The 22,052-nt window shown below is 34.1% G+C and overlaps 4 protein-coding genes across 5 annotated transcripts; 2 read left to right on the top strand and 2 right to left on the bottom strand.

Annotated features, from left to right (window-relative positions):
* The first annotated feature begins 971 nt into the window (after positions 1-971).
* On the top strand, positions 972-5,079 carry LOC131945906 (protein PET100 homolog, mitochondrial). Its single transcript, XM_059306538.1, has 4 exons — positions 972-1,178; positions 2,928-3,014; positions 4,330-4,362; positions 4,650-5,079. The coding sequence occupies exons 1-4, from the start codon at positions 1,149-1,151 to the stop codon at positions 4,731-4,733; spliced, it is 234 nt and encodes a 77-aa protein (XP_059162521.1). The 5' UTR covers positions 972-1,148; the 3' UTR covers positions 4,734-5,079.
* A 98-nt stretch (positions 5,080-5,177) lies between these two features.
* On the bottom strand, positions 5,178-9,955 carry LOC131945905 (uncharacterized). 2 transcript variants are annotated; one of them, XM_059306537.1, is made up of 4 exons: positions 8,274-8,820; positions 7,391-7,464; positions 6,831-7,127; positions 5,178-6,545 (listed from the first exon to the last, which is right to left on the bottom strand). In XM_059306537.1, the coding sequence occupies exons 2-4, from the start codon at positions 7,427-7,429 to the stop codon at positions 6,300-6,302; spliced, it is 582 nt and encodes a 193-aa protein (XP_059162520.1). In that variant the 5' UTR covers positions 7,430-7,464; positions 8,274-8,820; the 3' UTR covers positions 5,178-6,299. The 2 variants fall into 2 exon arrangements, with proteins under 2 accessions (XP_059162520.1, XP_059162519.1); XM_059306536.1 differs by lacking the exon at positions 8,274-8,820 and adding an exon at positions 9,754-9,955 and having other exon boundaries at positions 5,179-6,545.
* A 338-nt stretch (positions 9,956-10,293) lies between these two features.
* LOC131945910 (extracellular signal-regulated kinase 2) lies at positions 10,294-17,300 on the top strand. The gene is made up of 13 exons (XM_059306545.1): positions 10,294-10,415; positions 11,283-11,381; positions 11,480-11,600; positions 11,733-11,863; positions 12,335-12,501; positions 12,645-12,784; positions 12,948-13,014; positions 13,116-13,250; positions 13,735-13,840; positions 13,969-14,182; positions 14,556-14,662; positions 14,770-14,910; positions 15,045-17,300. Exons 1-13 carry the CDS (start codon positions 10,350-10,352, stop codon positions 15,228-15,230), a joined length of 1,680 nt encoding a protein of 559 aa, XP_059162528.1. The 5' UTR covers positions 10,294-10,349; the 3' UTR covers positions 15,231-17,300.
* A 113-nt stretch (positions 17,301-17,413) lies between these two features.
* On the bottom strand, positions 17,414-20,170 carry LOC131945911 (uncharacterized). The gene is made up of 4 exons (XM_059306546.1): positions 20,065-20,170; positions 19,425-19,589; positions 18,412-18,572; positions 17,414-18,004 (listed from the first exon to the last, which is right to left on the bottom strand). The coding sequence occupies exons 1-4, from the start codon at positions 20,068-20,070 to the stop codon at positions 17,755-17,757; spliced, it is 582 nt and encodes a 193-aa protein (XP_059162529.1). The 5' UTR covers positions 20,071-20,170; the 3' UTR covers positions 17,414-17,754.
* Between the last annotated feature and the right edge of the window lie 1,882 nt (positions 20,171-22,052).

Raw genomic sequence — 22,052 nt, 5'->3', positions numbered from 1 at the left:
TTAAGCAGCGAAAATAACTGGCCACACTAATCAGGTTACTTTTTATTTAAAAAATATAAGCTTAATCGCTAAATCTGGACAGTGTAACCAAATAAAGTAAAAGAGAGGTAATTATTTAAATAGGTTTTAAAAAGGTAGGCCCCTAATACGATCTAGATTCTAGATCAAGACCTAGACAATAAATGACCAAACACAATTTGTCTTGTCCAAAATAAATTGTGTCCCAGACAAAATGGCACTGAAAACTATAATTACCAGCAACAGGACGATTAGAAAGTAGTCTAACCATAGAGGGTGTCGTCCATATATGACGTCACACTCGTAGGGGGGAGTGGGTCCTTAGTTTAGTGACGGTGTATGATGAGGGGGGGGGTCAGGTGGTGCGACGTCACACATTTTATAAAAAAGTAATGTTAGAAAACGAATTGTATACGTTATTTCGCGTTTTAGAAAACTGTTTTAATAAATTGTAATAAGAATTGATTAAGGGGTCATCCATAAATGACGTCACGCTTTTTGGGACGATTTTTACCTCCCCCCTCCCCTCCGTCACACGTCGTCACAAAGAGCCAGCCCCCCCCCACCCCTAAAATTACGTCATATCTCAGCCTACAACCCCCCTCAAAATTGCAGTTGCATTTTTTAAAAAAAAACATCGATATTTTTCTAAAATCTTGTCTGAACTCTGTCAAGATAGAGTATTTTAATCAATTCCTATTACAATTTATTATAACAATTTTCTAAAACGCGAAATAACGTCTAAAAATCGTTTTCTACCATTGCTTTTTTATAATGCAAAAGTGTGACGTCGAACCATCTGAACCCCCCCCCCCCCCCCTTCTCCTCATCACACACCGTCACAAAATTACGGGGACACCCCCCCCCCCCCCCCCCCAATTACGAACGATCCTTTCAGCCAAGTAGGTAGGCCTACTTATTTCTAGTAAGGCACGGGAGATAACTAAGAAAACAAAAATAGCACAGATTTACCATAACTTCCGAATAACCATTAACCATTTCAATAACACTATCAATTTTTGACTCTGGCTATGATTCAGTAGAGTGTTTTATTAGCTTCGTTTATCAAATGTCAGGCATTTTAAGACATTCTACAAAACACTTGAATATCCTTTGATCTTAAGATTACGATGGGTGGATGGAAGTTGGAAGTTTTTCGGGTACGTAAATTTAATTTAAATATTTAATTATTATTACTTATTTTTTACTAGAATCTATTCTAGATCTAGATCTAGAATCTAGATTTAGAGCTAGTGTTACTGTCGTTAGCCAGTGTTAGGCCGTTGCGTTAGGGCTAGGGTTCTACTCACTGAGATCTAGATCTAGTTAGTAGTTACTATACTACTAGATCTAGAATCTAGTTAGTTATTTAACTCACTGACAGAACTGTGACAGAGTAAGTAAAGTTAGTAGTTAAGTCAGAGACTACGAACAGTGACGGACGAAACGCATGTCCACAGCCCACAACCTTGACGCGAGGTGTGGAGTCAGCTCTATTTTAATCAAAATCTCATGTCATAATCTGATAATCATCATTGGTCTTTTCAAAACATCTCAGTAGTCTTTTTAGATGAATGAGGATACATAGATCTACACATGTCCGATAATACTAATAGTTTTCAAAATAGATTAGTTAATAGACTAAATTAAATAGTAAAAAATAGGCCTAGTAAAAAAAAATAGACTCAGCTGAATAAATATTATTATTAGGGCCTATAACTATAACAAATTACATAATAGAAGTAGATCTAGATCTATATTGTGATATTATAGGGCCCTATTTGTGTCAAATATTATAGATACATGAATAATAAACCTAAATCAATGGCTAAATAAATATATCAATATAGGCCAGAAATTAACTTTTAACATCAGTGTTTGCAAGCAAGATTTGCTATATAAACAGCAGCCATTTGTAAAATAGAGTGGCTTCCCCTGAATCTCACGCTATAAGTTTACAAAGAAAAACTTGAACAAAATGGCTGATATAGTAATTGAGCATGGTTGCATCTGTTGGAAACATCGCTGGTCTTCATTTATTACTGAAAAGTTTTAATTCAATTGTTTAAAAACAGGTACATAAATGAAACAAGGAAAAAAAAAATATTTTTCAAAACATAAATCCTCCTCAAAATGTGAAATAATTATTAAAATTTAAGGAGTCACTTGTTTTTCACATTACTAGATTTTCTAGTCGCAGGCGAATTTATGTACCTAAAACGATAGAACCAGATCTAGATATAGTTACTAGTAGTAGTTGTAGAGTAGACTAAGACTCAGTAGATCTTGATCTAGAACCTAGTAATTTCTGTATTGCTACTTCAAGTCTTGTAATCTCGACTACACAAGTTACTAGAATCTTATTAATAGGCTATTACTACTTAAATTACTTTAGTGTGACTTTCACTTTAGGACTAGGGTTGGGGCTAGGGTTAGCATTGACATTTGGAAGCCATTTGGATTTGTGTATTAGTTTTACCAGTCAGTAACCTAAAACCCCTATTATCAGACAACTGGTATGAAAAATCCTGTCTTTTTAGTCAAACTTTTTATGACAATTCTCACCACCCTGGATAAAGCTAGAGTCCCCTAATAAATTAATAATCATATGCTTCCCCCATGGCCTATGGTTATATGCTATGATTAATCTGTTATTTTAGGACCATAAAATAAAATTGCTGCAGCTAGTGACGTAGGCCTAATGATTTCGCAGTTTTCCATCGTAACAATGGTGCAATAAAATTTAAGTTAGCATATTATAATCATATAATGTATGTTGTATAGATTTAAATAAAAAAAAATTTTTATCAGCAATTATAAAACTTTTCAAAATGTTTCTTCAATTGAGCAAACATTTTGAAAAGTTTTTAAAATACATATTGGTAACAATTTGATATTTTTTTACACAGATGGCGATGTATGTCAGCTTTCCTGTTGGTTTATTTTACTTGTTTAATCAGCCAGTATTTTTTGAACAATGGATGATGGAAAAAAGGGTAAGTAAAGCCCCAGACATTAACTTTAGCTGAGTCCTTTCAGCACAAGGTTGTGTCTACTTACTGACTGGCAAAAACTTCCAGATTTTGACTTGTACAATACCTAGTTTAAACAAAGTGCACCTAGTCTGTAAATTATATACTCCCCATAGACGTCTATTAATTATATTATTACAGAACAGTGCTACCAGTCATTTTACTTTTAAATTTTCATATTGAATAATTTCTCTGCACCAGTATCTTTTCCAACAATACAAAACTAATTGTCAACTAGTGGTCAACTTTAATTAACCAAAACTTTGTCAAGGATTAGAACCTTTTTTTTTGTTTAAAATTTTTTTTTTTGTATCTATTGTGTATTTACCAGTCAACTATTTTTATTTCATAAAGAATTTTTCCAAATAATTTTTTTGAAGTGACACACTTTGGCTTATAACTTATATGTTGTTCAGCCATCTGATTTGAAGAAGCAGTACCCTAACCCAACATCATTAATCCTCATATGAAGGTCTAACATGTAGAGTAGTGCATGGATGACCTGGACTTAGTTGATGATCTAGCCCTTGGTCTTAGCTGATGATCTAGCACTTCTCTGACGACATAAACAACAGAAATGCTAGATAAAACCTAAAGTGTTGCTAATTTTTTATACATGCAAAGGTCAGGACATCCATGCATCAAGGAGCACCACCTTATAAATTATAATATTGGCAGAGGAAACCCTAGAAAAAGTGGAAAGATTCACCTACTTTGGCAACCTTTACATTGTTGATAAGTAAGGCAGAACAAAAGCAGACATAAAAAGGAAGAATGGCAAGGCAACTAAAAATGTTTGGGGATCTGGAGATTAACTCTTGAGATAAATATCTGTCTTCAACATGATTGTAAAACATGTTTTACTTCATGGAGCAGAGACATGTAGAATAACTGCCACAAATAAGAACATATACTCTTTTATAAACTCAAGCTTGAGAAAAATCCTTCTAATCACTAACGCCATCAGAAATTAGCAACTATGGCTGTGAACACAGGGAAAATGGAGGATTGGCCACACACTCAGCATAACAAGGCACGCTTTCACTTGGAGCCTAAAGGACAAATAGAAAACCCTGAAAACACTCCAAAGGTTGGATACCTCTGGGAACTGTTGGAGAGACAAGCCCAGAATAAAGATGCCTTGAAAGCTTATGTCTCTGGCCTATTTCCCATAAGTGATGACAGGCCATTAATAAGTAAAGTGTAACACGCCATACTAAAAGTTTAATTTAAATAGCTATTTTATTTGAATTTTCTAAATATTTCAACCTTTTCACAGGCACAGATATTTCCACCAGATGATCCTAAATTAGTGAGTATCTTTATTGTTTCATAATACCAGTTACTATTTAGCAGAAATTATTTTAGCTTATACTTATATAATGCATTATATTTATATATTTGCTATTTTGTAACAATTTTTAAAAAAATGACATTTAACAATTTAAGTTTATTCAATAAAAATGGTAAGCAGTTATCTGTTAACATTATAATACAAATTTATTGTATTATCTGTTAAAAAAACATGGATATTATTATTATACATTATTCTTTCAACATTTTGTATTTAAATTTAATAAAAATTACTTTTCTTTCAAGCTTAAAAAGATTGAAGAAATGCGAGCTAAGAGGGAACTCATGCAGGAAAATGAATTGCTTGAAGCCCAAAATAAAAAAATGTAAATTTATTTGTTCTCATAACTTGTTATAATATTCATGTTAATTCATCTTTGAATGAATCATGTGTGATGCCTTTGCATATTGAATGGATGTTGAAAATAATTAAACTGCAACAGCAGCACTAATGTAAAGATGTATGATAACTGTTAATACCAGTTTAAAATATGTTAGAATATTTAAAATTTTAGTTCTCCACAGCATTTTAACAAACATTATCATGATTATTTTCCCAGAAAATAAAAGTTAGTGATTCAAATGACACAAAGACATTTTTAGTATTTAAAAAAAATTACTTTTATTGCCTATTATTTTAAAAAATGCAAATCAATGTACATTTAGATCAGTTATTTCATTTATTAAAATTAATACAATGCAGTATTAAATAATTTTTCACAGACACAAAAAAGAAGTTTATTTTTATATTTTTATTTAAATATTTGTAAATATCTCAATTTAAAAATCTTTTGAACTTACATACATGCAGTACCATTTATGTGAATAATGTTTTGCTGCCTTTAAAAAAAAGGTATAAGAATAATTATCTATTTTTTAAAATTAGTCCATCAAAGTTTTGAAAACTTGAAGTATAAAGAATCATACTTAATTTGGTAATGGAAATGTCTTGAGGAAAAGAAACAAAATAAATAATGTACTTTGAAAAAATTCACTTACTCAATAATGTATTTGTTGCTAGTACGAATAAGTTTTATATGACACAAAATTTAAAAATTATATTGGTAGTAAAAAATATCTAATGAAAGACAAAAAAGAAATATAAGATTAGATTTATCAGCTATTTTAATACTATACTTAAATATTGAGAAAACCAGTTGAGTGAAATATTAAATATAACCAGCAGTTCTTTCATCTTAGTAATGACAGACTATCAATATGTGAATCCAGTGAGGCTAAAAATCAATTCAATGGGTTGGCTGTGTAACTAAAATTTAGCTAACAATCCCTTTCAAATTATTTTTGACAGAGACAAATAATTTTTAGAGTAATTAATCTTTCAGTTTATTTGATGAACCTCCAAAAAGTGAAGTTTACAATACATCAAAAAAGCAAAACATACAATATTGTGATCATTACATTTCAATAAAAAGCATTTAAAATATTACTCTGAGGTTTTAAATGGATTTTTTTTCACAATCTGCATACTTAGTTAAAAACATCAGTCTGTTCCTGTTATATAAATTAGTGGTTAAAACTTAATTTTTCTTTATACAACATGGTTAACCTTGCCAGGGTACATGACAATCTATTTAGTATCATGCAAAGGTATGGAACTACTCTATCTTTCATGTTACTAATGTATGTCAACTTATTAAAATGGTTAAATTTAACCCATATCACAAATGCATAATATTACTTTTTAAATGCTAAATTTATTAGTGAGCAGTTTCAACAAGAATAATGATAACACACTATATGTATAAAAATTAATAAAAGTCCTGTTGAAAGTTTGATTTGGAACTTTAAAAACCCCATTTAAATAAATGCAATACATTTAAGAAGACAGGATGACTAACAAAGCAATAACATTATGAATACTTTTTAATTAAAAACTTAAATACAGAGTTCCATGCAAAAAAAATTCCAAAACAGGCTGGATCCTCTTCGTGAGTTTGTGCAAACAACTTCTCCACGCCGGATAAATCTCATTTTACGGAAAAATTTAACAGCTGATTTTGCAGCCTCTATATGGACAGGTCTTTTGATGTTGCTGTCTTTTATTACTGTTATTGCTTTATTTACAAGCTGGGACCCAACACCTCTTCTCTGATAATCCGTATGCACAAACAAAAAAGACAGCTAAAAGAAATAATTTAATTTGTAAAAAAAGAAACAACAGTAGTCTCTTTATGGTAATGAGATAAAATTTCTAGATGCACTTGATAAAAATTGTAATTTACTTTTAAAGATGAATATTCAAAGAATGTCTGAAATTAATAAAGCAATACAGTCAGTGTTTTTGTTCGGAGTCAAGTCTAAGCAGAATTGTGTGTTATCCTTTAATAATTGGCCAAGTTCGTTACTAGTTATACTTATACTAGCGTAACTTGTTACTGTATACAATTTTTGCACAAATTCACTTACTTGGTGGAAGTATGCATCCATGAATGTCTGTGGAGTTGTAGTAGTAGGCTTATTTACACTAGGATCAGCCAAACAGAATGTTATTACACCTATGGCTTCTGAAGGTTCACTGGGATCAGAATATTTAGCATATGCAACAATTACACTGTGTCCTTCTGGAATGTCATAACTATGGCTGGCAACTTTACGGGACAAACGTCTGAATTCATCAAATGCTTCCTCTGCTGTCTTCTTTTCAAATTCGATATCAGGTTTCTGGGGGACCTTCTTTGGAAAAGTAGCTACCTGTTTCCAATCCTAAATAAATAAAAAAGTGAAATAATAGAAATCATTCCAATTAAAATAAACTGAATTCTTAAATAACTGTAATTTTTTAGTTTAAAAGTAAGAGGACTTAAATTAAAATGAGCTGTGACAATTGCCAAGGCAGGTAGTCACCTGTTTTGAAAACTTTGTCAATTAAAGGGGAATAAGCCCATTTGATGTATGCCAAGTTGTGATTATGATGATGAAGAAACACAAGTAAAACAGGTCAGATAACATTGAAACAATCAACTTACAATTGGTGGGTAGTTACCCAGTGTTGTACCAGAATCCATTCTTTTATTATATAGTTAACAGCATTATTTGTTTCCTGTAGTAAAAATATGAAATACAAATAAAACAAAATATTGTTATTTTATTGATAAAATGAGGTTAGGGCATCAAAAAGTAAACATTTCTGTATCTACATACTAGTAAATATTCAACACCCACCCATCTTCCCTCCATACTATTCATCCACCAGTACCTTTATTCCTCACCCTTGATGCATCATTTAGTTAAATTGTGTTTGTGTGCAGTTTAGCTTACTAAACAAAATAGTAGTTACTAGTATATTAGTTACAATCATAAGAAATATTTGGACTATTGACAGTCATGCACTTTAGTAACCTGTTACTTTTCTTCAATTCTTTAGTAGATCTAAAATAGGGTCAAAATCTTCCTCTAGTAAAGTATAGTTTAACATTTGTTAATCAGTAAGATATTTTGAGAGTTTAGGTTAGACCTTGCCTACTCTACTACTGAACTGTATGACAGTGTATATTCTAGTCTTGGGCACAAAAAGGAAAAGATGATGGTTGGGTGGGCCTACTCTATTACATTAAGAATGAGTAGGTCTGACAATAAACTTGAATACTTTGTGAATGCGTTGCTGTGATCTAGTTCTACGCACAGAGTGAAGCTACATATTAGAGGGTTTCACCAAAACATTAATACAAATAATTTATATTTAACAAGTGACCTATTTTCTAAACTGAGTTATTTAAATGTAACAAAAGCTGGCACTATATTTCATGGATCATAGATGTGTTGAAAGTTTGACCATACTACTGCCCAGATGCCCCAGAACATGCTGTATGAAAACCTCAAATGTACACTAATCACATCTTGACGACCAACCAGGTGTCAGGAGCATCACTGGGTCTCCAGGGAACCACCATTCACACTACTGCAGTGGTGCTGGGTGTGTCCCCTGGTTTGATTTAGTCATTGAATGTAGTGTCCCATCTTGTAACTATAGTAAGGTGCTTTGTAAACGAATGTGGGCACCAATTTGCTCACAGGGGAGCCTGGGGCGCACCAGGTCATCTGACCACAAAGGGAAATGCCTAACGGATTTGCCTGTTTATCTAGTCACTAGTCCTAGCTAGTCTATCTGAAGTAGATCTATTTAATCTGGAAGGTATATGTCAATATATGAATATTGGGATGATTTTTTATACCAGTGTCCGATAATGCACAGTAATAGAGTCTTGTTAAAAAAGGGGTGTTAGGTTACTGGTAGTTAACATGCTGATGTCAATGCTAACCCTTAACCAAGTCCTACCATAAGCCCAACCATAATTATTAAACTACACTTGAGATAACAATACTTAGACTACCAACCTAACACACCTGTGTGTCTATTATCAGACATCTGCATCCTCAATTATCCTAATATTCATATATTGACATATCATCGAGATTAAATAGATCTACTTCAGACAGACTAGCTAGGACTAGTGACTAGATGAAGTCACTAGTCCCAGCTAGTCTGTCTGCTAACTGGAACCGTGACTAAGTCAGAAGTCTCCTTTTTTTAAATTTCTAAATTACTTTTATCATGGACGCAATGAAGCTCCCCTCCCTCCCCCTGTAAGAACGTCTAGGCTGCCCCCCCCCCCCCCTCAAAAGAAAATACATCGATACACTATAATAAAAAGACTGACATTACAGCCTAATTAATGGTTGTCTAATCTTAAAAGTGGTTTGTGTGCTGTGCAGTTTCTTTCATGCGTCTCTTCAGGTAGGGGTGAAGCTCATCCCCCGCCCGTGTAAGAACATCTAATCCCTCCCCTCCCTCCATCCCCTGGTAGAACGTCTAATCCCTCCCCTCCCCGGGTAGAAACGCCTAATCCCCCCCCCCCCCCCAAACGAAATATAATTTATATAGAAAAAATATATATATTTAGTATCATTATCAATGTGCAGTAACTAAGTGTAGATCAAGCTTAAATCCGATTAATGTGCCGATTCTGGATAAAAATCCTTTTTTAATGTCATTTTTCGATTCCGGTTCTTTTTGTATCCTTCCTCGCCCATTGTATCCTTCCTCGCAGGGCCATTTATCTCATAATAAAATTAAATAATTATAATAATTTAATAAATAAGTAGTAAGTAGATCTAGATCCAGTAAAACTAGTAAATTTAAGTAGATCTAGAGATCTATCTTGAATTATCTTCTTATCTAGACTAGATCTATTATAGTAGATCTAGTATAAACTTAGTATAAAGTGGGGGAGGCCTAGGGCCTAGCTAGATCTAGATCTACTACTTGATCTAGATCTACTGAGAGTTTCTAGACTCTAGAATACTCTAGATCTAGAAAATGTTAAAATACTCAAAATAGCTGGACTCGAGATCTAGATTCGTAGGTACTCAAGTTTAAGGTAGATCTAGACAAGGTGTTTAATTTATTTGTAGACTAGATCTAGATGATAGATCACTCGGGTCGATCTCTACTTCTATACTCTAGACTAGTCTAGATCTAGTAGTAGTCTAGTATTTCTCTAGACTAGATCTCGTCTAGACTAGGCCAAATCTAGGACTGTCCAAATATAAACTTTTTAAAATTAAGTGCGAAACTTAAAAGTATTACTTCCAGTTCAACTCCTTGGAAACATAAAGTGATTACACACAATTTGATGATGTATACAGCTTGTGACCTATCAAGAATTTTGTAGTATTACTGCGCACAGTGAATTAAATGTATTGTATTAGTTTTTAGAAAAGTTTGCTTTAAAAAAAACTCTTAAGAAATCAACACGGGATGTATTGAGTCAGCTATATAAAAAATACGTGTTATTGGAAAATAGATTCTATTGTGATTTTTAAATTTCGGAATATATTTTTACAAGGACAGTTTTCAGTGTAACCAGTTCTTCCGCCATCCATGACAGTATTAATGAAACGAAAAGATTCTCTAAATAGTTCGTCATGAATGCAGAAATCGAACCTCACATTACAAAAAAATATGAGATTAAGAAACGGTTAGGAAAAGGGGTGAGTAGACTATTGATTTGTTTATTTTATCTCTGCATTCTTTCTGTAAATTTACTCAACGAAAATGTACTTTGAAACTAGCATACATCGTAAGTTTCAATTCCTAGTTGTCAGGGAAGCTTTCTGAGTTACCTCATACTTCTGCCACCGCTGAAGCTGTACTGAAGTCCGAGGCAAACTTTGAAAACTGGCTAAATTATTTGCACTAGTATAGTAATACGCTTAAAGTACAGGTTACAGTGAATTATAATTGAAACTTCATTTAAAGAGGGCATTATAGGCCTAAAAATTTAGTATAAATTAAATATTAAATGTTAGGCCCTACTTCATTGTAATTTTAGTTGACAACTTTCAGATGTAGGTCTAAGAAGTCTACTAAGTTAAATAAAGTAGCCTAATAAGCTAATAAATTTATAAAAGACTAAGTCTAATATTAGTAGCCTAATAACTTAGTTAGTAAATATTAGTAGGCCTAAATAAGTTTGACAATCAATGACAGGCTGGTCTCCTAATGAATCTCTGACATGTTTTACTTGAAAATCATTAAAACATTTGCAGAAAATCTAAACACTTTTTCAAGAAATCTGAGAGATCATATCAGACAATGAGAGTAATACAATTGGCATCCAAAAAATTAAATAATTGGATTTCAACCTCATTGAGCTTAGTTTCTTGTAATTATTATGTTGCTTATAGAGATACTTCTTTGTCCCTAATCATATAAAATGAGGTACTTAAAAAAATTACATCATTTTTTTTATGGACACAACAGGACAAGTATATTAGCTATAAATGAGCTAATATTTTTATCTTAAATGACACTTTCTGACCATACTCTAATCCAAAAGTTACTATTTACTCTTTTAGGCATATGGAATTGTCTGGAAAGCAATTGATCGTAGAACAGGTGAAGTGGTGGCTGTCAAGAAAATATTTGATGCTTTTAGAAATCAGACAGATGCTCAGGTGAAATCCTTGTACATTGTTTAAATTTATATTACGAGCTTAGTTTGTAAATTTATTTTAAAATCAGCTGTCTAACATCATTAATGTTTTTTTAACAGCGCACATTCAGAGAGATTATGTTCCTTCAAGAGTTTGGTGATCATCCTAATATAATAAAACTGCACAATGTAATCAAAGCTGAAAATGACAAGGATATCTATCTTGTATTTGAGTTCATGGGTAGGTTTTATGTTTTTATTATAGTATTATAATTAAATTTTCTTTTTCTCCTTACGACTTGCCAAAGATTTTCTAATTTTTTGTTGGCTGTAATTTTTCACCATTCATTTTCTTCTGATTTGATTAATTTAGAGACAGACCTCCACAATGTTATCAAAAGGGGCAATATTTTGAAAGATGTTCATAAACGTTATGTAATGTATCAGCTGTTTAAATCCACTAAGTATCTGCACAGTGGAAATGTTATTCACAGAGATCTTAAAGTGAGTAATGTTTTAATGAAAGTTATTTTAAAATTACTCTTGACTATTGGTACATCAACAAACATTTACATTTATCAATATGAAGTATGCCACCTGCCCATTAGACTTCTTATCTGCATGTGTATTTTTTATATTAGTCATAAACATAAGAACAAAAAAACTCTTCTCATATTCATCCTCCCCCAAATTATGCTAAATGTGTCATATGCTGTTTGATTTATCAATAGTAGAAACTTTAAAAAATAATTTTACGTGTTTCTGTTTGCTATAAATCAGTTTACATTCTATCCATTAGAAAAATACAAATACATATGTGCTTCTCACATGTACTAGCATTTTTTTATAAAGTATATTACGTTATCATTAAGTTGTATCTCTCATTACTAAAATCTGTTTGTTTACTTTAAAACATGACAATACATTTTGAACCACTTTTAAAAATTCTTTCATTCATAATTTTTCTATTCACAGCCATCTAACATTTTATTAGACAGCGAATGTGTTGTAAAATTGTGTGACTTTGGGTTAGCTAGGTCATTAACCCAGATCTCCATGGATGAGACAGGCGATCCCAACTTGACTGAATATGTTGCTACACGGTGGTATAGAGCTCCTGAAATATTACTTGCATCACACAGGTAAAGAAGTACTGAAACTTTTAAACAAAATGTTATTTTTTATAGGAATAATCTCTATAGAAGTAAAAGACTTGCCTTAAAATTAAGGTTTCCTTAAAAAAAGGTTTTTATTTTATTCTTTCTATTTGAATAAAAATATGTAGGTACACCAAAGGAGTAGATATGTGGAGTTTGGGATGTATCCTGGGAGAAATGTTGTTAGGAAAGCCAGTTTTCCCTGGCTCATCAACATTAAACCAAATAGAGAGAATTATGGCTTCTATACCAACACCATCAAGAGCAGGTCAGTCATCTTTTAGTTAACAATTTGTGCATTATCTTAAATAAATTGCAGTAGGCTTACTGTTCATTAATAATTCTGTTTATTTGCATGATAATAACATTTTATAAAATACTGCAATGTTTTTTTTATTTTAAACAATATGTTTTTGTTTCCATGTTGGTAGATATTGATAGTTTAAAAACATTGTATGGAGTTTCTGTTCTTGAGAAGGCTGCTTCCACAGCTGGGAGGTAAGAATGTGTAGTTGTTTTTTTCCTTCACTACTTTTGGATACACTGAACATCTAGGCCAAATTGGTATAGGCACTCAAACTATTTTTTCTGTAATCCAGAAACAGAAAATCCTTTGATGACATGTTACCTGATGCCCCAGCTGATGGAGTTGATTTGATGAAAAAACTTCTGCACTTTAACCCAGATAAAAGAATTACAGCAGAAGAAGCCCTCCAGCATCCATTTGTCCAAAGGTTTTTTTCTAACTACATTTCTTCAAAAAGAAAACAGTAGCATGCTTGTTCATGAAATTCTGATTTTCCTCTTTCTATATATTGTTTGAAGTTATCAACACATTGTAATAATTTTAAATGGCATTCTTATCTTTGATGGCAATAGGGCTGGTACGTAGGTCACCAATCAATTCTATGGCTCATGCAGGTTTTATTGAGCCATAGAACTGGTTGGTGACCTACTTATCAGCCCTATTATTATATTTCCCTTGTGCTAGTTTTTAAAAATTACTAATTCTTTATGACCAATTTAAAAAGTGCACCATATTTACTAAAGAATTGACCATGAATATTTTAAAAATACAAAGTACTGTTTAAAATATTGTTTAAATGTAAAACTTGCTTAAAAAAATGTAATGCACATCTTACTTCAAATATTTAATGATTGATGAGTGTTATTATGTTTTGTTACAGAGCTTAAAAAAACTCTTTACTGTTCTCTCAGGTTTCACAATGCTAGTGCTGAAATCAGTTTAAATTTTGATGTTGTTCCTCCTTTAAGTGATGATGTGCAGTTAACAGTAGATGAGTACAGGAGTAAATTATATGAGGTATTCACTGACACAGTTTTCTTTTTTTCTTACTTTTATGCTTCTATTTTTTAATTTTTGATGTCTATCCTTTATCAGTCGCAATAGTTTATTTTATCTAATTCCATACCGCCCACTTTGAATGACAGATGATAATGCAGAAAAAAGCTGAACGAAGAAGGAGAAGAAAAGCAGAGGCAAAAAGTAGTGCGCTACAAAAAGAAGAAACAGATGAATATCCACCTGATTTTCCTCCAGAACACCCAGTCAATGAAAATGTTCACACATCTCCCAAACGCCCTTCGCCACAAGTAGCACAAAAATATGGGCATATAGGAGACCAAGCCGGCTATCATCATTCTGGTAGGTTTAAACATATCAATGTATTATAGGTCAGAAAGGTGCATTTTTCAGTTAAATATTTTTAAAGGATCAATTAAAGACAGTGTTAGGATTTTTATAATATGATAGTCTTATTTTATAGTTTTTTTCCTATCATGACATTGGCTGATAGCATTGTACTGTTTAGTTTGATGGAACAAGTGCTAATAAAATTTAGTTGTATAAAACCAAAAACAAATAAGAGCAACTGACCGTCTGCATGGTATTTATTTATATTTTTACATCACCTAGATGTGGTTACTTTTCTTACCTTCTCTTCACATTATTTCCAAAGAAGCCTATGCTTGTAAATCAATAGAAATGAATTACCAGAAAATGATAACCTACTTTTCAGCTTTTGGTCGTACAGTACATGATCCTTCACAACCTGCACCTCATCGACAAAAAGCAATCGCTCGACAGAACAGTTATGAAAATGTTCAAGCAGCACAAATGAATGGGGTAAAATGACTATACTGTTACCTTTTGCTGATGATTTATATACATGTATCATACATACACATTTTCAGGTATAACGATTCACCTAATTATGAACTCTTACATTTAAGGGAAGGCACACATCAGCTCCTGCAGCAATGAGAGGTCAAGGAAGATCTGTAGTTGCTCAGCGTGTTCAAAATAACCCAACAATTACACGTGACGAGAGAACTCGTGGTGGAAATGGTTTAATGGTTGCCAGTTCGCGTATGGTAAGATTATTTATTTGATTTCCATAAGTAAAAATTAAACCAAACTTAATATTTTTTGTGACAGTTGTTTTTATAAATCAAATCAAGGTGACTTATAGCAGAAAAAAAATTATTTATTATGTATTTCTTTTCAGGTACCTGGACAGCGTCCTATTTCTGCTACCAATACCAGGGCTAAGCCAGTTTTTGGGCGTAAACAGTTTAACAACGCCATTAATAATCCTAGTGCAGGCGCACCCAAAGCTGTATTTGGTAGCTATTCTCAGGCTTATGGCACGATATCTTCCAGTAGCTTGGCTGCTATTCAACGCAAATCTTGACTAGTGCACCCACACGAGGACTTCCAATCCCAAGAACAGGTTTACTATATGACACCACCAAGAATGATGGAAGAACCGTACTACTACCCTCCATCTCCTCCACTCCGACCAAAGACACTTTCTCAAAGAACTCACCATCTACAGGAGATGAGAGGCTATCGACACTACTAACCAAGAGTGGAGGAAAAAACATGACAAAAATCTTGTGACTTTGATAAGGGACAGTAAAGCTATTTGTAACTCTTCTGTTATCTTCTCATTTGTGTGGAAAAATATCACTTTAAAATTGTATTGAATTGATTTTATTTTCACTGTGGTGTAGATGCTTTGATGAATGATTCATCAATGGTAACAGTAAACTTTTCTTTGGTGGAATTCTCAGGTGTGGGTTGTAAAACATTGTAAAGATCCATGAATAAGCCTTTGATCAGTGTTTTTCAGTCTAGAGGAGCTGCATCAATCACAACCTTTGTACATAAACAGTGAACATTATTTTAAAACTAGTTAATAGAGAAAAGTTATAGATTTAGAAAAATTGCTTTTTAATTTAGTACTTCCTTAGCTGACTCAGAGATAAAGAAATATAGTTATTGCTGCTATCATCAAGTTTTTATCCAAAGTAAAGCAGTGTTTGTTTAAATAAAGACAAAATTAATTGCAGTCTTTGGCCTGTACTGTGACAAGTGACAGAAAAGATACCAATGGTTAAAAAAAGATGCTTTGCTAAGTGCAGTTTTAATAGATAGTGTACATGTCAACTTAACCTATTGTCCCTTGTAGAAACAAGATAATATATTTTAATGCGTAGCTGCACTTTTAAATTTTTGACCAAGATTAGAATCGAGATTTCAAATTTTACAGGTCAAAGAACCCTTATCAAAACATAAAATTCTGAAATAAATTGGAGACAATGTCAATCTTGTTAACTTAAATGCTGTGTTCCATTTAGCTAAAGGATTTGTCCATTAATTAGTACATTCAATTAACGCTATTGTGTTCAGTTACTTTTTATTACAATTTTTTTATAAACTTGTAATACATATCATTTTGAGTTTCCAGTTTTAGTAATCACTGTAATATTTTTAATATGTTTTTATTTTTTTTTAATTTAAGGGGAAAATCTCTAGTGTGTTATGGTGAATGAGGAACCATTAATTTCCAAAACTGCTGATGGGTGTTGTTTGATATCTTGTGATTTGGTAGTTACTGGCCCTTGGTTGGAAAAGTTAACCCAAGGGTATTTAAGTTTACTTGTACATTCTGATAACATTTGACAGTATTTATACAAAGCAAAAATTTATTTACAAATATTTATATGAATTTCACATATAACTTGTATATAAATGTTTCTTTCACCATTTAATTTCTTTAGAAAATTTTACAGTCAACTTATTAATACTATAGTATTTTTGGAAGTTTTTCAACCATGCTTAGTACCACATTGTTTATTTATTTTACAAGGCATGGGAAAGTGATATGTAAGAATCATGTGATATGTTTGTAAATATATGCAAATTAAAAGCAAATATAGAAATTATCTGACACAATACATACATAAACAGCAATAACCCATTTCTCTGTCCAGTTAAAAATGGTGATTATTAACATATGGATTAGAAAATTGATTTTTATTGCTGTTTTGCAGTATTGGCAGTTAAAAGTTCTAAAAGGGAATGTTCTTTTCTCACAAAAGGTAAATGAGTTAGTAATGAAACATTGCAATTTCCGTCCTAAATACTCTACCATGGTTGTATGTTACATCACATAAAAGACTAATGTAATAACTAAAAGCTTGTTCAATTAAAATGTCTGGTTACATTTTTCAAAATCCATGTTAATAAGAAATTATTATGTGACTTGGAAGATTTTTTTTGTTTTTTATAAAATTAATACCAGCAATCTGTTCTATGCAATCAGGTTTTCTACCAACAAATTGCAATATAATATATATTTCAACTTCAAATCCTGACCTTGGTATTGGAACAGATTTTGTAATAATTCTTGTTAGGAGATAAGCTTAGTGTGATGTACTCACTTTCATTCTGTACTCAAATTCAGTTGATTAAAACATTCAAATAATTCTCATTGTGTTTGCTTTGATGTTGAGTTCAACTGAAATCCATAGAGTTTAATCTATGCCAGTATTTTAATTACATTTTATTCTTGTGTGATCAACTTGATTTAAAAGATATCACCATTCTTGAGTCTGTAAAAAAAAAGGTTTTTTTTTTTTTGCCTAAATAACTGTCCATTTTACTCATTCTAACAATGCCTGTTTAAAAAGACACAGTATTGATTATTCATACTGTTTGTACAGTTGTACAGTAGCTTGTATAGAAAAACATGCTGACAACGGCAAACAGTCAAGACAGTTGAAAATCGGTATTTGAAAAGTGAACGGACGAAGAATAGACCCGAATAATGTTTATTTTTTTCCAGATTTCACACCTCCAATGTGATTTAAGTTTACGGAAACTATTTTTTTTTTAAAAACTGTAACCGCTTTCCATTCCATGTTGTTAGCCTACAGGCTATGGTCTGATCTACTGTTGCTATAGTATTTTCTAGGAAATCGTTCCTTGACCCTCGGGTGAAGGTCGTTCCCGCTTATGTTGACGAACTTGTACGTCTCCGTGAGCCAGGGGTCTGTGAACTGGAAGAGTTCCCTGTGGTAACGTCTGGGTGGCATCCGACCGGAGTTGAGGGACTGGGTGTAGAAGTATGGCAGCACGTCATAACTGCTGCTGTGGTGTCGCAAAGCTTGGCTCAGATCTCTAGCCAGGGGAGGAAAAAACAATTAGTCAGTGGAGATTAATATGAAACGAGTTTTGTTGTAAATTGCATTTATGCATAGGCTTACTGGTAGAGTTTCTTCCATGCATCTCTTAGGGGGCTCTGCCCCCCTCCCCCTCAACGAAATGGAATTTATATAGAAAATATATACTTTTAACTTTATATTAGTCGCCCCCCCCCCCCCCCCGGGAGAAAAAAGTCTGGAAGAAACACTGCCTACTGGTAGTACCATAGAGGAATTATTACGTATTTTGATTTTAAATTCATATGGACGTCTCTGTGGATCTGATATGGACAAAGCTAACTGTAATGGACATTCCATCTTCCGTGTGGACGTGGTATATAGATGACCCGTTTAGTACTAAGACAAAACAAGTTGTGTGCGTACTTTATAGACGCCTCCAGCTTCAAGTTCTCCGCCATGTCCTCACAACCAAGCCGCTGTAGTTGCAGGGCGTCTAGTGTCAAGAGTTTCCTCCCGTTGATCAGGTGATGGCGGATAAAGGAAGAGAAATGGCCGAGGCCTACAGCCTCTGTCCATTCTGCTACCTGAATAGTTTAGTGGGTAGATTGCCGTGAATTTATTGCTTGAAGTTTCGTAATTTTACATAATTAGGTTACATTTAGGCACATATCTATACATTCAAAGTTGTCTCTCGTAGATCTAGAGGGTTTTATTAAGGGGAAAAATGCCAGTGGGCAATGCATTAGTCAGTATTGAGTTTATCTACGTCGGTATCGCTGTTGGGGATCAGAGTTAGGTTTAGAGTATGGATTTTGGTTAAGTCTCCTTAAGATAATTGCTAGAATAGTTAGATGCATGGTAGTGGATTACGCGTTTAAGAACACTTTTGGAATCAGCGCAATGCGCTTAAGGTTAGAATAACCTTAGATAGGCCTACAGCGTTGATTTTTGTCCTTTTAAATTAGGGTCACACGCCTAGGTAGTGGAGGGTCGGAATTTTGTGACAACAAAGGGGGGGGGGTCAAAAATGTGATGGCACACTCGAATTGTACAATTTTTTTTTTAAACTGAATTTTAACAGTTATTTCGCGTTTTAAAAGACTTTTTCGCTAGTTGTGACTAAAATGGATCAACATACTGAATGTTGACCAGGTTCAGAACATATTTTAGGAAGATGGTGGTGGTGACAACATTTTTAAAGGGGGGGAGGGGTAACGTTCTGAAAGAAGCAGTAAAAATCGTTATAAAAGCGTGAAGTTGTTAATGAACGACCATTTTACAATGCAAACAAATCGATTCATGTGACCGAACTATGTTTAAAAGCCTGTCTCACTAGCTAATGATACTACTACTCGCCACTACTTAGGAAGGTATTCAGTATTAGAACATTAATGAAGAATATTTCATTGCATATAGAGAGAAACAAAACATCGCACCTGGTGGTGATTGGCGAAATAAAACGGGGGCAGGTCAATCCTTTTCCTTCCGCTTATTTCCCTTTGGTGTATTGTTGGGGGATTGTGGGGAATAAATTGTCTTGTTTTGCCCATGAAGCTTATCAATGTGTTATTTTCCAAAGTTTTCGACGATAGTTGAACTCCCTGTGATTTTGAATGAATGATGCAAATCGTAAAGCAATTTTAAAAAATAATTATACAAGGCTATTATACGTTATATGGCATCAATAGACGGCATAGCTATAGATCGAGATCTTGTCTGAAAACACGATATTGACTAGACAAATTAAAACCGCTTTACATAAAGAAAAGCCCCTTTTTAAAGACGATTCATCACCATTGAAGAAATGGAAGCCTTCAAATAAAATAATATCTCCTACATGGCTATTCAATATCGACGATATTTTTGCTGTTATCGATTAATATCAATACATTAAAACAGCGATTTAATAGTTACTGCCATTGAGTAGCCATTGCCTATTGCCCCTATTTGCCAAATGAGAAGCATCCGAATCAGCTTTAGATCTATATCCCAATTGCTATTTACCCACATACCACATTACATGAGTATCAAATTTATCGAGATGAAATAAAATCTTATGTCAACATTTGTACTTACGGTCATTTTTGGATGTCATAAACCTGTCCTTCTTACGTTGACCTCATCAGCTGTCTATATAGGTAGTCTCATGCTGGACACATTTTCTCCGAGGCTTAAAGACTTGTTCAACAAATGCTTTAAACGTCTTCGTACGTTCACTTTGTTTTTCCCGATCTATTATTAGATTTTAAAAAGCAATTATAACTACCCGGACCTGTAAAACAGGCACTAGATTGGAATCCCCAAGGAAAGTTGGTAGGCCAAAACCAACTTGGAGAAGCAGAAGGAGCTGGAATATCGTGGGCCCAACTTGGAGGAATCGCACGGAACCGAGAACGATGGAGAGGTGTGGTTGCGTTTCTATGCAGAGTTTCTTCCAGACATCTCTTTGGGGGGGGGGGGGGGGGGTCTCTGCCCGCACCCCCTCCCCGAACAGAATGGAATTTATATAGAAAATTTTAGTTCCCCCCCCCCTGTTCCTATGCTCCACTAGAGGTCCACGTGAAACAAAACTAGTTACAAACAAGCCATAAGTTCTGTCCGTAGAGTAGAAGGATCTTCATTATGTGTGATATGATGGGAGTGGTGGAAGCCAAAAACCGCCAACCAGTATCACAATGCTGGCACTAAGATAAGACGGAAGCCCGCAAGGAAAACGCAAAAAGAAACATCTGACGTCGAGGCCAGACAAAGCGTCATAGAGACTATGGGCTACACCTGAGGCCAGACACCGCGTCATAGAGACTATGGGCTACACCTGAGGCCAGACAAAGCGTCATAGAGCCTATGGGCTACACCTGAAGCCAGACACCGCGTCATAGAGCCTATGGGCTACACCTGAGGCCAGACACCGCGTCATAGAGCCTATGGGCTACACCTGAGGCCAGACACCGCGTCATAGAGACTATGAGCTACACCTGAGGCCAGACACCGCGTCATAGAGCCTATGGGCTACACCTGAAGCCAGACACCGCGTCATAGAGCCTATGGGCTACACCTGAGGCCAGACAAAGCGCCATAGAGCCTATGGGCTACACCTGACGCCAGACAAAGCGTCATAGAGCCTATGGGCTACACCTGAGGCCAGACAAAGCGCCATAGAGCCTATGGGCTACACCTGACGCCAGACAAAGCGTCATAGAGCCTATGGGCTACACCTGAGGCCAGACAAAGCGTCATAGAGCCTATGGGCTACACCTGAGGCCAGACACCGCGTCATAGAGACTATGGGCTACACCTGAGGCCAGACAAAGCGTCATAGAGACTATGGGCTACACCTGAGGCCAGACAAAGCGCCATAGATTGTATGGGCTACACCTGACGCCAGTTGAGAAAATGGCTCTGGATAGAGGACTCTGGAGCAAGGGTCGCAAACGACAGCACATTCTTAGGGGTCGGATTATTGTGAGAATGTGTGACGAGGGACAGTTAAAGGGTTCAGAAAGTATGGCAACACACTTTTGCAGTTTAAAAAGTAATGATACATTAGCCGTTATTTTGGGGTTTTTAACGAATTTTTTATTGTAAATTGTACTGGAAAGTGATCAATATACACATAAATGGCGTCACGCTTTTTTGGACGATTTTTACCTCCCCTACGTCACAAAAAGTCACCCCACCCCTAAAATGAAGTCACACCTTAGCCTACAACCCCCCTCAAAATTGAAGTTGAATTTTTCTTTAATACCATATTTTTTTCCAAAATCTTGTCTGAACTCTGTCAACAGAGTTTTTAATCAATTCCTATTAAGATTTATTAAAGCAGTTTTCTAAAAAGCGAAATAATGGCTAAATTCGTTTTCTAACATTGCTTTTTTTATAATATTGACGTCAGACCATCTGCCTCCCCTCCCCTCATCACACACCCCTCCAACATTACGGACCCCCCTTCCCCCCTACGAGTGTGACGTCATTTAGGTCTACCGTTAGCCCTTTAAAGCACTTGTAAAATTAATGGATTAAAAAATTAAATTTTCATTGGAAATATAAACTAAAAAAAGGAAACT

Source organism: Physella acuta, unplaced genomic scaffold (assembly GCF_028476545.2).
Source record: "Physella acuta isolate Inbredline_101_S28 unplaced genomic scaffold, ASM2847654v3 ptg000539l, whole genome shotgun sequence".
NCBI lineage: Eukaryota > Metazoa > Mollusca > Gastropoda > Physidae > Physella > Physella acuta.
This window is presented reverse-complemented; position numbering and strand designations above follow the sequence as displayed.

What these genes read in the sequence shown, in the direction of transcription:
- LOC131945906 (XM_059306538.1), top strand. Translation starts at nt 1,149, where the DNA reads ATGGGTGGATGGAAGTTGGAAGTTTTTCGG. An exon ending in GGAAGTTGGAAGTTTTTCGG is followed by an intron (nt 1,179 to 2,927) that starts GTACGTAAATTT and finishes TTTTTTACACAG; the next exon opens with ATGGCGATGTATGTCAGCTT. An exon ending in CACCAGATGATCCTAAATTA is followed by an intron (nt 4,363 to 4,649) that starts GTGAGTATCTTT and finishes TTTTCTTTCAAG; the next exon opens with CTTAAAAAGATTGAAGAAAT.
- LOC131945905 (XM_059306536.1), bottom strand. Translation starts at nt 7,429, where the DNA reads ATGGATTCTGGTACAACACTGGGTAACTACCCACCAATT. An exon ending in TGGGTAACTACCCACCAATT is followed by an intron (nt 7,128 to 7,390) that starts GTAAGTTGATTG and finishes TTATTTATTTAG; the next exon opens with GATTGGAAACAGGTAGCTAC. An exon ending in TGGATGCATACTTCCACCAA is followed by an intron (nt 6,546 to 6,830) that starts GTAAGTGAATTT and finishes TATTTCTTTTAG; the next exon opens with CTGTCTTTTTTGTTTGTGCA.
- LOC131945910 (XM_059306545.1), top strand. Translation starts at nt 10,350, where the DNA reads ATGAATGCAGAAATCGAACCTCACATTACAAAAAAATATGAGATTAAG. An exon ending in TCTTGTATTTGAGTTCATGG is followed by an intron (nt 11,601 to 11,732) that starts GTAGGTTTTATG and finishes TGATTAATTTAG; the next exon opens with AGACAGACCTCCACAATGTT. An exon ending in TTATTCACAGAGATCTTAAA is followed by an intron (nt 11,864 to 12,334) that starts GTGAGTAATGTT and finishes TTCTATTCACAG; the next exon opens with CCATCTAACATTTTATTAGA.
- LOC131945911 (XM_059306546.1), bottom strand. An exon ending in ATTTCGCCAATCACCACCAG is followed by an intron (nt 18,573 to 19,424) that starts GTGCGATGTTTT and finishes TAAACTATTCAG; the next exon opens with GTAGCAGAATGGACAGAGGC. An exon ending in AAGCTGGAGGCGTCTATAAA is followed by an intron (nt 18,005 to 18,411) that starts GTACGCACACAA and finishes TCCCCTGGCTAG; the next exon opens with AGATCTGAGCCAAGCTTTGC.